Below are 16,217 nucleotides of genomic sequence, written 5' to 3'. Positions count from 1 at the left end.
AGGATGATGCCGATTTCCCGTCACAGCTGTCTCCAACACCTTCCACCATCCCAGAGACACTTACCTCGGTTTGGCACTTCAGTGAAGAGGCTCAGACACAGACAGACACAGAATTTACAGTGCAGAAGGCTCCTGGGACTATCTGGTGCTCACAGACACAGTTGACCCGGTACAGCAGGTGGAGGTAGGAACTCCTGAGGGGGCGGACAGCCGAAGAGCAGGCCGACACCAGGGACTAGCTGCCGTCCAGACATGTTTCGGGCTTCTTGGAACAGACGATCCCACCGATTGTGGAGATGTAGTTGCAGAGCCAGGGACTACATGATGGGTTGTTGGTGAGCATCCAGCACCTGCAGGTGCAGTTGCAGGAGTCCAACCGCGTGCAGCAGTAGGAGGTGCTGCCGACAATGTGTGCCTACCAGGCCAACACCGGACAGCTGGCGCCCACGGTAGAGGCATTGGGGCGACGGTCGTGGCTATGGATCAGCATTTCCGAGGCCTGGGGAACTCTGTGCAGGCACTGGACAGGGCTGCCCCCTCACAGGCGGCCATGTCCCACAGCGAACTGGACATCGCAGCGGCGCTCCTGAGCATGGCCAGCAGGCCATGGCTGGGAACTCGGCAGCATTGCCCAAGCGCTGGTTGATGTGGTGCTGATACCTCGGCCTAGTCCCAGAGGCAGTCACTGACTAATGTGACATAAACCCAGAAAGTGGTGGCACAGTCAATGGATGATGTGATGCAAACCCAGATGGAGGTGGTCCACTCCCTGAGCTTCATGGCTGCCAGCATACGGACCCTGGCCGAGACCAGAGTGGGCCTCCAGGACTGACAGTGGCAGGGGAGCCTCAGGGGATACCACTGCTCGCATCCCAAACCCATGGACTAGCCCAGGGGCAATTGAGCACCCCGAGGGAGGAGGAGGTGATGGAGCCCATGCCGGTGACTCGCCCTGGGAAGATCCCTGGGAAGGTGCCGGAACAGCGCAGCACCTCAGACTACCCTCCGTCCCCATACCCTGACGCATCTGATGGGCAGTGGGCAGAACTGTGCGGCTCCACGCCACCTGGGACATCCGAGCAGCAGCCGGGCTCAACCAGGCCAGGTCGCCCCAGAAGACGCCCGCCAACAGAGACCCAGGTTGTAAGGCAGGTATCACAGCAGGCCGCCTCCACTCCTGATGTACCATCTGGGGAACTACCTCGACAGAGCGTTAGGACCCGTAAGGCCAGAGGGTTTGACACCAGTTAAATTGGCACGGCTGCAGGGCACAGTTTAGTTATAGGGGCTAGGGCACAAACCTGTAAATATTTGTACACATTAAACACCTGCTACCACTGTTACAACCTGCCTAGATGCTCTGTCTGATGGGTGTGAGGGGTGGGCTGGTCTGGGCTGGCCAGGGAGATTGCGGTGGGGTGGGGGTTTTGGGGGGAATTAATGGATGTTGTGGGTGGGCTGAGCTCCCCACTTTTCCCACCCCCCATCCCCCCGCGACATCTCCAGCCCGTCACCCCAGGGGTCCGATGGGACCCTGTGATGGAATGGCCAGCTGGCATGCAGGGATCACCCAGGTGGACAGTGGAAGGTGCTACTGTGAGCGTGAGCAGGAGTCAGATGTTGGAATACGATGTAGAGCACCAGAGCTCATCGCAGAGCGGATTGTCATCATTCTCCATCCCATCACCCCATGGACCAGACACAGTGCAACTGCCAACCCAGGGCCAACACCCCGTAGTGCGGCAGGTATGTATCACGGAGGGAGTTGCAGACGGAGGTTGGCTGGGGAGCGAAGGGCGGCGTGTGGGGTTGGGATGCATTGTCTGTGCACCTGGCCCCGGTCCCCCCTCTCCACTACCCACTATCCCCCCACCTCCCCCCCGCCCCCCCGCCAATGTCGATGAACCTGGAGGTGATCGGAGCATCCCGTATGCGTTGGCCCTCAAGCACACGTCCTGCGGCCTCCCGTGCCTGGCTGGGCCCCATGTCCTGCCCATCCTTACCCTCTCCTGCATTCTCCTCCTCAGCGGATGAAGCCTGGTGTTCATCCTTCTCCTCCAGCACATTGCCTCTCTGCTATGGGATGTTGTGGAGCATACAGCAGGCCGCCACGATGCGGGCGGCCCTACCAATGTCATTCTGGAGGGCCCGCCAGAGCGGTCCAGGAACCTGAACCCCATCTTCAGGATGCTGAAGCACCGCTCGATCACACTCCTGGTCGCTGTACGGGCATCGTTGTAGTGGGCCCTGCATCAGTCTGTGGCCTCCGGATAGGTGTCATCAGCCATGGCCGCAGTGTACCTGTCACCCAAGAGCCAAGCACCTAGCTGAGGTGGGGGGCATCTCGAACATGTCAGGAATTGTCGAGTGTGCCAGGATGAAGGTGGCATGTACACCGCCTGGGTATCGGGTGCATAGCCCATGGCCACATATCCACTGCACGTTCGAGTTGAACCCCTGTCGGTTTGTGTAGGCAGCCTGTCATCTGCAGGTGCTCATAGGGGAACATGCATCCTGTCGATCACTGCCTGGACCTGAGGCAGCCCAGCGATGACGGTGAACCCCGCAGCCAGTCATCTGGGTGGGCTCGCTTCTCTGAAGTGGATGTATTGAGCCACCTGGGCATACAGGTTCTCCAAGCCGTCCCGGATGCACCTGTGCACCGACGTCTGTGAGATCCTGGGCAGGTCCCTATTCGGCGCTTGGAAGGACCCCATCATGTATAAGTTCAAGGAGCGGGTTTCCTCCTCCATACCTCTGCGGGGCCATGATCTGGCAGAAATGTGGCGCTGTCATTCTGCTTAGCCAGGGTCTTTGACGGTATGCCCGATCCGGCAGGCATTCGAATGACAGGTGCTGCCTGTACACATGAGGCCTCATGCGGCTTATCCTTGGCACCTCCTCGGCCTGTTGGGCGGCCGGCCCTCCATCGTAAATGGATGCCACCTGTCCCTCTGCTGCATGCTCCACTGCTGCACGCTCCGCTGCTGCAGCTTCCTCCTCCTCCTTGAGCAGCTCCAGCTCGTACAGCCACCAGGCACCCCCCCACTCCCCAGGGCTGCAGCGACTAGTAGGAAGGCCACCATTGCTTGTTGAATACCATTATTCATTGTCTGATCAGGTGAAAGACCAAGGTGCGTACCATCGTGCCCAACCAGGTCCACCGGGCTACATGGTGTCCCCGGTTGGCGCTGCAGGTTCTGCACCCGCATGTTTCCCCCCTCATCCCCACATCCCTGACCAGTAGATGGCCAGCACCATGGTGGCCTCCAGCCCTAGCGCCTGTCCCTGATGCCAGGGGAACCATCAGCTGGTACTCCCCTCGCCAGCGGCCCCGTAGGGGCTACTGTGGGCCGTTGGCAGGAGGCGGCCGGATAGGTGGTCAGTGGGTGCGCAGCAAGATGGCCACGGTAATGGCGATCCAGGACTGGACATCGCCCCAGTCCCATGGGGGGCTTAACCCGACCACTCGGCCTGTTCCCCCGTCACCCGCCTCGGTGATGCAGTGGTTAGCACTGCTGCCTCACGGCACCAAGGGCCCAGATTTGATCCCAGCCCCGGGTCACTGTCCGTGTGGATTTTGCACATTCTCCCCATGTGTGTGTGGCTCTTACCCCCACAAACCCAAAGATGTGCAGCGTAGGTGGATTGGACACGCTAAATTACTCCTTAATTGGGAAAAAAAATGATTTGGGTACTCTAAATTTATTTTTAAAAAGTTTTGAAATGAGAGTATGGGAAATATTTCTATTCAGTAAGACCTCAGTATGCTTGTACCACAGACAGTTAACAGGCAGGTCCAGAAATCAATTAGGAAAGCAAGTAATATGACAGTCGTGATGACAAAGTATATGGGATATAAGAGTAAAGACATCTCAATGCAATAGTCCAGGTCGGATCTCAGTGAGACCACACCGAGAGTAATTTTTACAATACTAACCTCCTTGCTGAAAGAGATATATGCGTGCAACAAAAACTCACTACAATAATTCCTAGGAAGAAGGCACTGTCCTCTGGGAAGAGATTGAGTAGATAAGGCTACATTTGTGAGAGTTTAGAATACTGAGAGTTGATCACATTGAAACATGTAACATTCTTAGGGAACGTGTCAGGGTAAATGTTGGGACAACGTTCAGTGAAGACATGAGCCTGATAACCATTCATTTAAATATTCAAAACTGACTTTACGCTGTATGTTCCAGGAACGCCGTATGTTCCCAGCCAACGGCATGGCATCACGGTGGTAGGAATCACTACTGGTCTCCAAACTTAGAGGCCAGACATTATAACCACACCGGAGACTTGGAGGTCAATGGCAGATGGTCAAGGACATGACATGGCAGTGCCCAGGCACTTCTCCTGGCAGTATCTATGCCAGGATGGTATTGCCAGGGGTGGGGCCTAAAGGGGGCGGGACCTGAAGATGATCCCATAGCAGGGGTTTGCTTCATGGTGAGGGGGGGGGGGGGGGGGGGGGGAGTGGTGGTTCCTAGATGCCGGTGAATGGGGTGGAAATTGGGGATAGTTGATGGCAGCAAATGGGGTGGGGAGTTGGGAGGGTCTCTTGTAAGTGAATGAGGAGGGATCCTTAACATTGATTGGATATTGGGGCAACCTTTAAAGATGGTGCCCTGGTCCCTGTGGAGGCAGCACGGTAGGTCAGTGTTAGCACCGTTGCTTCACAGCGCCAGGGTCCCAGGTTCGATTCCCGCTTGGGTCACTGTCTGTGCGGAGTCTGCACGTTCTCCCTGTGTCTGTGTGGGTTTCCTCCGGGTGCTCCAGTTTCCTCCCACAAGTGCTGAAAGACTAGGTTGTTTGGTGAATTGGACATTCTGAATTCTCCCTCAGTGTACTTGAACAGGCGCCGGAGTGTGGCGACTCGGGGATTTTCACAGTAACTTCATTTTGCAGTGTTAATGCAAGCCTACTTGTGACCATAATAAAGATTATTATTATTATTAGCTGGCCCTGCTGGCGTCTTTAGGCCCTGCCTCTCACAATGACGGTGCAAACCGCCCCCCCTTAAAGTGGCAAAATGTGCAATGATACGGATGGAAAATCTGCCTGTTTCTGTTTTCAGTTTGAACCTGACACTTGCCGTTTTGGGGGGAAATTCCGCCCGTATGCCTTGTCAAAGATGTATTGAGGTGTCACTTCTCTTACTACTAATAAACAAAAAGTGACCTGCATGTATGCAGCATCTTTAAGACTACGGAATGACCCAAGGTGCTTCACAGGAGCATTATAAAATAAAGTTTGACACCAAACCACGTAAGGAGCTATTAATGACAGCTCTGACATATATAGAGTGAACTACTCTCAATAATAACAAACTGGTTAACAGACTTGTGTCTAATTTGAATGCCCTACTTAATTGGCACTCCTTCCTCAAACATTCACTCCCTCCTCCACCGATCCACAGTGGCGGGAGTGTGTACCACCTACAAAACCCACGATCGCTGCCATCTGTAAGGACAAGGGCAGCAGCTGCATGGTAACACCACCACCTGGAGGTTCCCCTCCAAGTCACTCACCACCCTGATTTGAAATATATCACTGTTCATTCATTGTCACTGGGACCTCCCTCCCTAATAGCACAGTGGGTGTACCTTCACTACATGGACTGCAGCGGTTCAAGTAGGCAGCTCACCACCACCTTCTCAAGGGCAATTTGGGATGGTCAATAAATGCTGGCCCAGCCAGTGAAGTACACATCCTGTAAAAAATTAATTAACAAAAATGAATTAACCTGGGGTGCGATTCAACAAAAATATTTCAGATTACGGTTTTGGGCACGTATGGTGGGGTATTTCTTGATACTGCGTCAAGGCTGCACTTTAGTAATTTGCTGCACTGATGAGCTCAGCTTGGGGAAACTTCTGCGGGGGCTGGGGGTACTGGTGGGGGTGGTCTGCGGGTGGTGAGGTGGGTTACAGGGGGGCTCTGTCTGGCAGGCCGGGTCCGCGCGTGGCTGGCGCCATGTTGAACGGCGCGACTGCTGCAGGCCGTCGCCATACACATGCGCGGCCACGGACGCAGCAATTCTCCGGGTGTTTATGTCGGGAACACCGGGAGTTTTACGTGGTGCGGCTGCTAGCCCCCCACCGGGCGGAGCATCGGTGCGGGGGCAGCGCCGACATTTTCATCAAAAACTAGACACATCCTCCGGATATAGACTCAAAATCGGAGAATCCAACCCTTTGTCTCAGAAACGGAAAATCCCGCCCAATATATTTGTTTAATATGCATGCCATTTACTTATTCAATGTTATAATTTCTCTCTCTGTCCTTAAGGGTTCCATTTTTTGTGTTTGTTTTATATCTTCCTTTGTAAATAACTACAGAAATGTTTGAAATCTATTTTTAAATCTCTCCTGAGCCTATTTATTCTATTTCTTCCTTCTTTGTCATCCCTTTGCTGAACTTACTAAATTCCCCTTGGTGTCCAAGGATGTGCAGGTTAGGTGGGGTTAAAGGGGTAGGGTGGGGAAGTGGGAGTGAGCCTGGATCGGCTGCTCTTTCAGAGGGTCAGTGCAAACTCAATGGGCTGAATGGCCTCCTTCTGCACTGTAGGAATTTTAGGAGCCTGTGATTCTATGAAAAGTTTACATATGCTTATCTAGTGTTATATCTTTTCATCTGGCTTCTCAAAATACATTCACCAATCCACTCCTTATACAAAACTAAACCCATTGCCCTGGAGTGAAATTAGTTCATAGTCAAACTGACCAGGGCACTGGATGCAAATAAGTTTGCTCCAGTTCTGAATGTGCTCCCTTCACCCTCAGATATATATCTCTCTCTTGCACCAGGTTGTGCTGCAACTATACTATTATGTTAATTATTAATACAATTATTATTGCTTTCATGTTTATATTGCATACACAGGAAGTGCTGCATCTCCGTCTCAAAGAACTATATTAATTCAAACTGTTTTGCACAGAATACCAGGCCAGCTTCCTCGACAGGGTGTATGATCTTTTGGGAGCTGAAGTAGCTCCGCAGCGGCGTACCTGAGGATGACATTTTGAAATCAAGTCAATCGTCTGTTATAGATACTATAATTTGACACCTAACAAAGCAAGTCAACTGAACTTCAGTGCACTGATTGAAATTGACTAACTAGTCTGTCTCACCATTCAACCTACTGGGCAGCACGGTAGCACAGTGGATAGCACTGTGGCTTCACAGCGCCAGGGTCCCAAGTTCGATTCCCTGCTGGGTTACTGTCTGTGCGGAGTCTGCACATTCTCCCTGTGTCTGCTTGGGTTTCCTCCGGGTGCTCCGGTTTCCTCCCACAGTCCAAAGATGTGCAGGTTAGGTGGATTGGCCATGCTAAATTGCCCTTAGTGTCCAAAAAGGTTAGGAGGGGTTATTGGGTTACCGGGATAGGGTGGAAGTGAGGGCTCAAATGGGTCGGTGCAGACTCGATGGGCCAAATGGCCTCCATCTGCACTGTATGTTCTAGGTTCTATGTACTCCTACAAGTTCTCTCAATGGAGTTTATTCTTACTCACTATCTCTCTAAGCCTAACAGATAGGATGATAATAATTAGACAAAGAGGAGAAAGCATACTTGCACCCAACAGCCAAACAGCATGGTTTGAGATGCTTAATATCCCAACACGGGATTTTGAAACCTTGGTTCTGCCTCCCTGCTCTGAAACGTTCTAAAGCAGGCACATTATTGGGCGAACCACCCATATTGGACAAAAATTTCTCAATGTTGTTTGGTTGGCAAACAATTGGATGTGCTTTCTGGCTGACCAGGAAATGGTGTCAGAAAGAAAGTATTTTACAGAGGCTGAATTCTTAAAATTAATCGATCAATTTTGTGACTCTTCAGTAATCTCATGTGGAGTGCTGCCATTTCCTCCAAATGGAAATAAGATTGGAACATTAACGATATATGGAGCGACTGCCATCTTTTCCTGTAATACCGGATACACAATGGTAGGATCCCGCGTGCGGGAATGCCAGGCCAACGGGCTGTGGAGTGGGATGGAAGTGAGATGCCTTGGTCAGTATTCGACAATATTTACATAGTAGTATGAAAATCTCCAATCTTGTGAGCTTGTGAGGTATTGCTTATCACATTTGTGTTGCTTGATATTTGTATAAAATTTAGTAACAAAGAACATTTTGAAATGAAATGAAAATCGATTATTGTCACAGGTAGGCTTCAATTAAGTTACTGTGGAAAGCCGCTAGTCGCCACATTCCGGCGCCGGTTCGGGGAGGCCGGTACGGGAATTGAACCCACGCTGCTGGCCTTGTTGTGCATTGCAAGCCAGCTGTTTAGCCCACTGTGCTAAACCATTTTAAATAAATACCAGTGAATTCAAGTTTAGCAATTGCTTCTGAAATTTTGCAATTAAGTGTGTGCCTTAAGCAAGGAGCTACAGGTAACTAATTCCCAGAAAATCAAGTTGACAAGTTTACCATCTATAGCTTTGGACGTTTCCCTTCGTCGTTTCATTGAATTCAGGCTGTGTGAAGATTCAGGTACTTGGGATTAATACTGGTGCTTACTTAAACAGCTGGATTTAACATTCTAATTTTAATGGTGAGATCCCAGATGAACCTTCCTGACTAATCACATTACAAAATTGTATTGAGACAGAAAGGACTAAAACTTGTCAACATGCTCAGCAGCAACTTGTAAAGTCTCTTCATGCATAAAGTTTAAAGACAGTATTGTTTCTTGTCCTTTTTGAGTTCTGTCCTGGAGTTGAAATTGATTAAACTGTAAATGTTACTGATTGCAGCTATTTACGTTTGTTGTAGCTGGTCACTGTGGGATGCCCAAGCCCATTGTCAACGGTCAGATAATTGGAGAAAATTTTAATTATCGTGGGACAGTGGTGTATCAGTGCAGTCCAGGTTTTCGCTTGATTGGAACTTCTGTCCGAATTTGTCAGCAGGACCACAAGTGGTCAGGCAGATCGCCTGTATGTGTGCGTAAGTATTGCTTCAGAATGTCACTTAATGATCGGTGAAGAGGAATGACGTGCCTCAGGTGAATCTGTTCTGTGTCTCTTCCTCTGCTGCCAGTCAATACCTCAACTGTTTCTTACTTACCTTGCTTAATTTCCATTTTCAACCACTTAGCACACTTGGGTAACCAATAATTTTTTTTCACATAATGGGTTATTAGATTGCAGAGATGATTATTGAAGCCAAGCCAGTCATCATTCTGGTCCTCACCGCGGCACGGTGGCACAGTGGTTAGCACTGCTGCCTCACGGTGCCAGGGACCGGGATTTGATTCCAACCTTGGGTGACTGTGCGGAGTCTGCATGTTCTCCCCGTGTCTGCTTGGGTTTCCTCCGGGTGCTCTGATTTCCCCCCCCCATGGTCCAAAGATGTGCAGGTGAGGTAGATTGGCCACGATAAATTGGCCTTTTGTGTCCAGGGATGCACAGATTAGTTTACCGAGATAGGGTGGGTTGGGCAGGGGAGTGGACCTGGGAACAGTACTCATTCAGAGAGTTGATGCAGACTCGATAGACTGAATAGCCTCCTCCTGCACTGTTGGAATTCTGTGGATTCTATGCAGTACTTAGAGATGTATTGAATGCTTGCCGAAGAAATATGTTGCATGGTATGAGGTAAGGAGCTTGGAGCAATGCAATATTTTGAGCTTTTTACCAAATTATCCTCTTGGAGAACTTTGGATTAATTGATCTTATGATATTGGTACAATTAAAAAAGGGTTTCCCAGAATTTCTGGGAAATTGGCTTAGGACCACTGACTGGGGCAAGTATCAGCACCATGTATTCCCACATCAGTATGTGGCAATGGGGACAGTGTCATTTTCATACTCCGAGATGTTGCACCTCTACTTTTGGAATAGAGGCCTGTCTGGCCATCCACCACTTCCAGTGCATGGTCTTTAATGTAACAAGTAACATGTTATGTCATGGGCAGGAAGCTGAATTTATAAAATGCCTCTTCCAACATATGCAGCATGTTCAAAGCAATATGGAGGATTAAAGCTGATCAGGACCCAGTTTGACTAAAATTGTACTTGTATGCCAATTAGTTTTGATGCCCATTTCAGTGTTGCTGATCAGCTTTAGTTTTCACTGAAGTATGTATGATAGCACAAGTTCATAGATTTTCATTGTTTTAGGAAGGAAGACAGTTGAATGGTAAGTAATGAAATGAAATGAAAATCACTTATTGTCACAAGTAGGCTTCAAATGAAGTTACTGTGAAAAGCCCCTAGTCGCCACATTCCAGCGCCTGTTCGGGGATGCTGGTACGGGAATTGAACCGTGCTGCTGGCCTGCCTTGGTCTGCTTTAAAAGCCAGCGATTTAGCCCAGTGTGCTAAACTAGCCCATGTCCGAATGCAACACTGAGCCCTCGATCATAGAATCAGAGAATCGCTACAATGCAGAAGGAGGCCATTCGGCCCATTGAGTCTGCACTGGCCCTTGGAAATAGCACCCTATTTAAGCCCACGCCTTCACCCTGTCCCCGTAACCCAGTAACCCTACTTAATCTTTTGGACACTAAGGGGCAATTTAGCGTGGCCAATCCACCTAACCTGCACATCTTTGGACTGTGGGATGAAACCGGAGCTCCCGGAGGTCACCCACACAGACACAGGTCCTTCATGGTCACTGGATCAAACTCCTGGAACTCCCTTCCTCATGTTCCTACAGTGGACTGCTGTGGTTCAAGAAAATGACTATCACCTTCTGAAGGTCAACTGGGGATGGGCAATAAAAATGGTGTCTTAGCCAGCGATGCCCCACATCCCTTGAACAAATTTTTAAAATGTGCTTATATTCTATGTTTTTTTACAATACAATTCTTAGGCTTAAGTCTTTTTGATGCGACCATCAATTCACTCAAGGACTCGTGTCGGAGTAAAACAGTGGTTTTAATTAACTATCAACTTTGCTTGCCTGCGACTGGTACATACTGAGGACTGTCCCACAGGCCAGCTACTCTTATACTCCTTCAAAGGGGCGGAGCCATGGGCAGAGCCCGTACATGCTCCAACATCCTCCAACATCTCCCCCTGTGGGTGAAGCCATACAATGGCCCATTGATAAAACCCACAGGGTTAATAACATAGAACATAACTGGTGAATTAACTGTATTTACATTCACCACACTTTTATAATTTAAAGTGCTGTTTTTCTACCATTTGGGGCAGAGTATTAATGTAGATAGTGTGTTTGGAGCTAGATGGCTTTGAAGTGCCTTGATTCTTTAGGGTGGATTTTATTTCAAGTATCCAATGGAGCACTAATTCATGAGATTGAAAAACAGAAAGGAGAACGCATGAAACGGAATAATTTTCTAGCAGTTGACAGGCCACATGCAAGTCTCTAGAATCTGTTTAATGGTTATGCGTGTTTCAAACAATAGCTCAGTCCTTTGCAATAAATAGGATGTGTTCACCGGTGCTGGTGAGTTTTTAAGAGTTCTTTCACTCTTGCTAAAGACAGTCATAACTCACACTGGTAGAGCTTTTGAGTTATGAATCTTTCCGCATTGTGAAAGAATAGAAGTAATTTACTGTTACCAGTCAGTTTCAGCACACTGAGAATGAGCAAATGGTAGACGACTGGGCTGGCATTCTACAGTTTATACTGAATAAGTAGTGACAATTCACTTCCAGTTACTGCTAACCTATCTGTTGTGTTAATATTAACTCCTGTTCAGTGTGTATAAATGATGTACCAAGTTTACTCATATGTGGTACTGTGCCCTTTGAATATTTCTCTGTGTGTACTATTATGCGCCTAAGGGGTAGTATTTCAGAGTTTTTCATTGGCAAAAATGAGGACAATGCTCCCACAATATCCTCCCACTAAGTGTAACCATGCATCAGTAATACAATTCCTTAAACAGCAATACATGACCTACTCCCTGACATGTTAGATAACATGTTGTGTACAGTGGATGTGGATGTTTGTTTTCGGGCTGTAATGCCTGAGCTCTCCAGAGTTCGATTTGAACGTGTACCACAAAGATATACTGGGGAACCTCTCTCAGAACCTCACAGGTTAGGGTTTGCATGGCAATTGACCAGAGTGCAAACTTCCTTTGGTCAGTTGCCCTGTGTTGGGAACTATCTGAAAATTGCAAACTTAGGATGGTTCCGGCAGAGTTGCACCAATCGTTACCCAGAAAAAGTTAGAAGAACTAAAACTTCTTTTAACGTCTGGGTAGTTACCGTACAGACGCAGATCAAACCTGTACAGGACCTGCCCCCTCCCCCACCACACCACTGAACGCCTAGGGGGCACACCCTTCTGCCATCCCCCCACCACCACCAACATCTCCCCACCCATGGAACTCCCCCAACACTGAACCCCCAGGGATCTACAGCCGACAACCAGCCCTCCCTATTGGGACTCCCCACACCCACATGGGACTCCTTCCCATAACCACCCCCACCCCACATTGCAGCCTCCAGGCCTGACCCTGCCTGAACCACCCTCATCCTGACCCCCCCCACTGGAGCAGTCCTGATCCAGCGCACCCCACGCCCAAATCCCGACTGCGCCCCCCCCCCATCCGCACCACTCCCCCATTATGGTTGTTAGTGGTGGACCATTCACCCAGCTGTGCTTCAGTTTAGCACTCTGCATAGTCATGCATGTTTTCTTCAAATTGGGCCATTTGTACAACTGTTATTGCAGGGGAGTAGGTGTTAGTTTGTGCTGCATCTTGGACAAGCACAGGCATTGTATACATGAGGTCTGATTTTCTAAATGCGGTTTCCTGACAAGAAATTGGTCCTTTGGTGTGGATGTCGAGAAGCTCAGTGACTCCCATATATTCCACAATCTCGGGTTCAATTTTCTGTGGGGAATCTTGGGTCACATGTCTAATAGCCATTGTTAATTTCAAACAAAGATGTATACAAAAGCTGTGAATGGAGCAACAGCTAGTTGGGGATCAGAGTTTCACTGGAAGATACTACAGAATGATTACTACACAATAATTATTATGTTATTTTCTTCTCACAGCTATTACATGCGGCCACCCTGGTAATCCCGGTAATGGCGTAACACATGGAACTCAATTTAACCTGAATGATATTGTTCGATTCACCTGTAACCCAGGTTACACAGTGCATGGTACCATTAGCTCCCAATGCCAATCAAACGGACAGTGGAGCAACTCACTTCCTATGTGCAAAGGTATGAATGATGACTATTGTACAGTTTCACAGCTTTTTTGGCTACATAATAATGGGGAAGAAAGACCTTTCACATCCTTTTACCTTCTTGCAGTGGTCAATTGTTCAGACCCAGCACATGTTGAAAATGGTATTCGCCGAGTGCAGTTAAACATTGCGCAGAGATTCAGTTATGGTAGCAGCGTGTCGTACGAGTGCAATGCTGGATACTACCTGTTGGGATCAGATGTGCTAACCTGTCAAGGTGATGGTTCCTGGGACAAGTCTCTCCCAAAGTGCCTGTGTAAGTGATTTTAGGGCTTTAAGACTGTAGATATTATGAGTGTTTAACGTCAAGTTATTAACCGAGTTATCAAATGCGGGTTATAAAATTTTTTAGTCATCTACTGACACATTTAATGGAGGGTTTGGTGCAGGAGAGCTTGAAAAGTAAGATGGGTGGTCTGCTGGCCATCGTACTACCCACTCCAACCTGTCTTCCACATTGCTGTGGTGGGCAGTTAAGCCATCAGCGTCGGTGCAGACTTGATCAGCCGAATGGCCTTCTTCTGCACTGTATGTTCTATGTTCAAGTTATTGAGGCACCGAAAGTGGTCAATTCTGTGCCAACAGACGTTTCAGTCGGTGGGAGGGGTGAGGGGGCTGAGCAAATACATCCGATACTCTTTTTAATAGAAATTGTGAAGCTACCTCATAGTATCAGAGAATCATCAGTTCTTTACACACAGAAGACATGCATTTCCTCCTGAAATAAAATCGTAGACCACTGTGATCGGAAATACATGCTGCTGTGATCCATAGTACAAGTCACGATCTAGAACATAGAACATACAGTGCAGAAGAAGGCCATTCGGCCCATCAAGTCTGCACTGACCCACTTAAGCTCTCACTTACACCCTATCGTCCTAACCCAATAAGCCCTCCTAACGCTTTTGGACACTGAGAGCAATTTAGCGTGGCCAGTTCACCTAACGTGCACGTCTTTGGGCTGTGGGAGAAAATCGGAGCACCCGGAGGAAAGCCACGCAGACACTGGGAGAACGTGCAGACTCCTCACAGACTGTGACCCAGAAGTGAATCGAACCTGGGAGCTGGTGCTGTGAAACCATAGTGCTAACCACTATGCTACCATGCTACCCACTCTAGGAGAAAAGGAGAGGAAAGAGTGACAGAGAACATTTTTGAATTGAAAACTTTATTGGCAACATCATTGCATTACACTGATCTCCTGGGAGAAAAAAAAAAATTGAATGCAGTGTTACTTCATGACTGAAGGAACCGATAGAATTCAGTAAAAAAAAACTGCAAATCATTCAAAATCAATCCTTTCCTGAGTCTTGGAAAACAATGAATGTTCATGATATTATTGTGTATTATTCCATCATCAGAAATGTTAAATAAAAATATCCTACTTTAGTGGTGGAGTTTGAATCCTGACCAGTTTAGTGATGTGATTGTAGTAATGGTTACTACGGTGACCAGTTGGAGGCTTTGAGACACTGACAGACAATCTGAGGGTTTTTCCTTCTTACATTGTATTTGCTGTGCTGAGCATCCTCTGTTTGTGGTACTAATCCCTCTAAAGCTGAGCAGTAGGTACTGGTGTAAACTGTTATGCAAACAGCGACTGGACGGCACGGTGGCACAGTGGTTAACTCTGCTGCCTTAAAGCGTCAGGGATCCAGGTTCCATGCTGGCCTCAGGTGACTGTCTGTGTGGAGTTTGCACTCTCCCCATGTCTGCGTAGGTTTCCTCCAGGTGCTCTGATTTCCTCCAAAGATGTGCAGACTAAATATGTACAGGTTAGGTGGAGTTTACGGGAAAAGGGTGGGGGAATGGATATAGGAGAGTCGGTCCCGATGGGCCGAATGGCCTCCTTCTGCACTGTCAGAATTCTATGAATACAAGTGTGCAATTTTTTTATTGTTAGTTTGCTCAGACTTGCAGATGGAATATGATCTCACATAGGTGAACTAAGCTCAGGATCCCACAAATGCAAAATAATTGCTTATAATGCCGTGTCATATCGCACACATTAGGTAGTTTATTTTGTCCAGTGCATATTTAGCCCCACAGGCTTCAGTACAAATTATATCATGTGGCAGAACAAAACTTTGAGATAAACTCCACAACTTGACGTCACTAATCCTCTGGCCAAAGTACAGATCTGGCCACATCCGCTGCAGCTTTTGACCAAATAAAATGCAATAAGTATCTATAACAGAGCGATAGTGATCTGTAATAAACTCCAGCTTTGTATATTATGAGGAATGATATTGGTTGTGAGTTCACTTCAAAGACATAACAGGTGACAGCAGATGCTTGACAATGATCGATTTCTCAATATTTTCTTTCTGTTTATGAAGACATCAGAACTCCCTGAGGTATTATAATCACCTAATAAGGACCATTCAATCCATGAAAACATCTGCATTCAGTTGGAACCCCAGTGCGCCCCCACAATTGCTCCCCGTTTACCTTTCAAATAATTCTAGTGTGTTTGTTTGTAGATCATGATCTGTCACAAGTCAAAACAGACCAGCTTCTCCCAGTGGATATTTTCTCTCTTTAGATGTTCAAATGCAAATTGTAAAATGCACGAATACGGAAGTTAAGTTAAGCAGCTTATAATTACTCACGCCCCGCTCACTTTTTGAAGATTGAAGCTACACTTGCTATCCTTTAACCTGTTGTGTGCATTTATGTCACAACATACTCCATTTTATGCATGACTGTATACAGAACATGCTCCAAATTATGCGTTCCAGATTATCTAAATATTTTTATACCTAATGATTTATTCAAACATACATTTTTAAAACAACACTTATTTTCTGTCTCATCTCTTTGTTCCTAGTGGTGACCTGTGGTCATCCTGGCATTCCACCTGGTGCAGAGCTCTATGGTAACCAGTTTACAGTTGGCTCCACAGTCCGGTACCATTGTGACAGAAAGCGTCGCCTGATTGGAAATGTTACTCGTATCTGTCAGCTGGATGGGCGTTGGAGTGGATCATTACCACACTGCTCAGGTAAACAGTCTCACA

The 16,217-nt window shown here is 47.9% G+C and overlaps 1 protein-coding gene across 1 annotated transcript in view; it reads left to right on the top strand.

Moving 5' to 3' along the window:
• csmd2 (CUB and Sushi multiple domains 2) overlaps positions 1-16,217 on the top strand; it is a 995,459-nt gene that overhangs the window by 842,779 nt on the left and 136,463 nt on the right. The window contains exons 49-53 of the mRNA XM_072502405.1: positions 7,847-8,020; positions 8,788-8,961; positions 12,999-13,172; positions 13,266-13,454; positions 16,029-16,202. Of these exons, the coding sequence (XP_072358506.1) occupies positions 7,847-8,020; positions 8,788-8,961; positions 12,999-13,172; positions 13,266-13,454; positions 16,029-16,202 (885 nt within the window). The remainder of the gene's footprint in view (positions 1-7,846; positions 8,021-8,787; positions 8,962-12,998; positions 13,173-13,265; positions 13,455-16,028; positions 16,203-16,217) is intronic.

This window comes from Scyliorhinus torazame, chromosome 1, assembly GCF_047496885.1.
Source record: "Scyliorhinus torazame isolate Kashiwa2021f chromosome 1, sScyTor2.1, whole genome shotgun sequence".
NCBI classification, from domain to species: Eukaryota; Metazoa; Chordata; class Chondrichthyes; order Carcharhiniformes; family Scyliorhinidae; genus Scyliorhinus; species Scyliorhinus torazame.
Note: the sequence above shows the minus strand (reverse complement) of the source record. Positions and strands in the feature narration are given on the sequence as shown.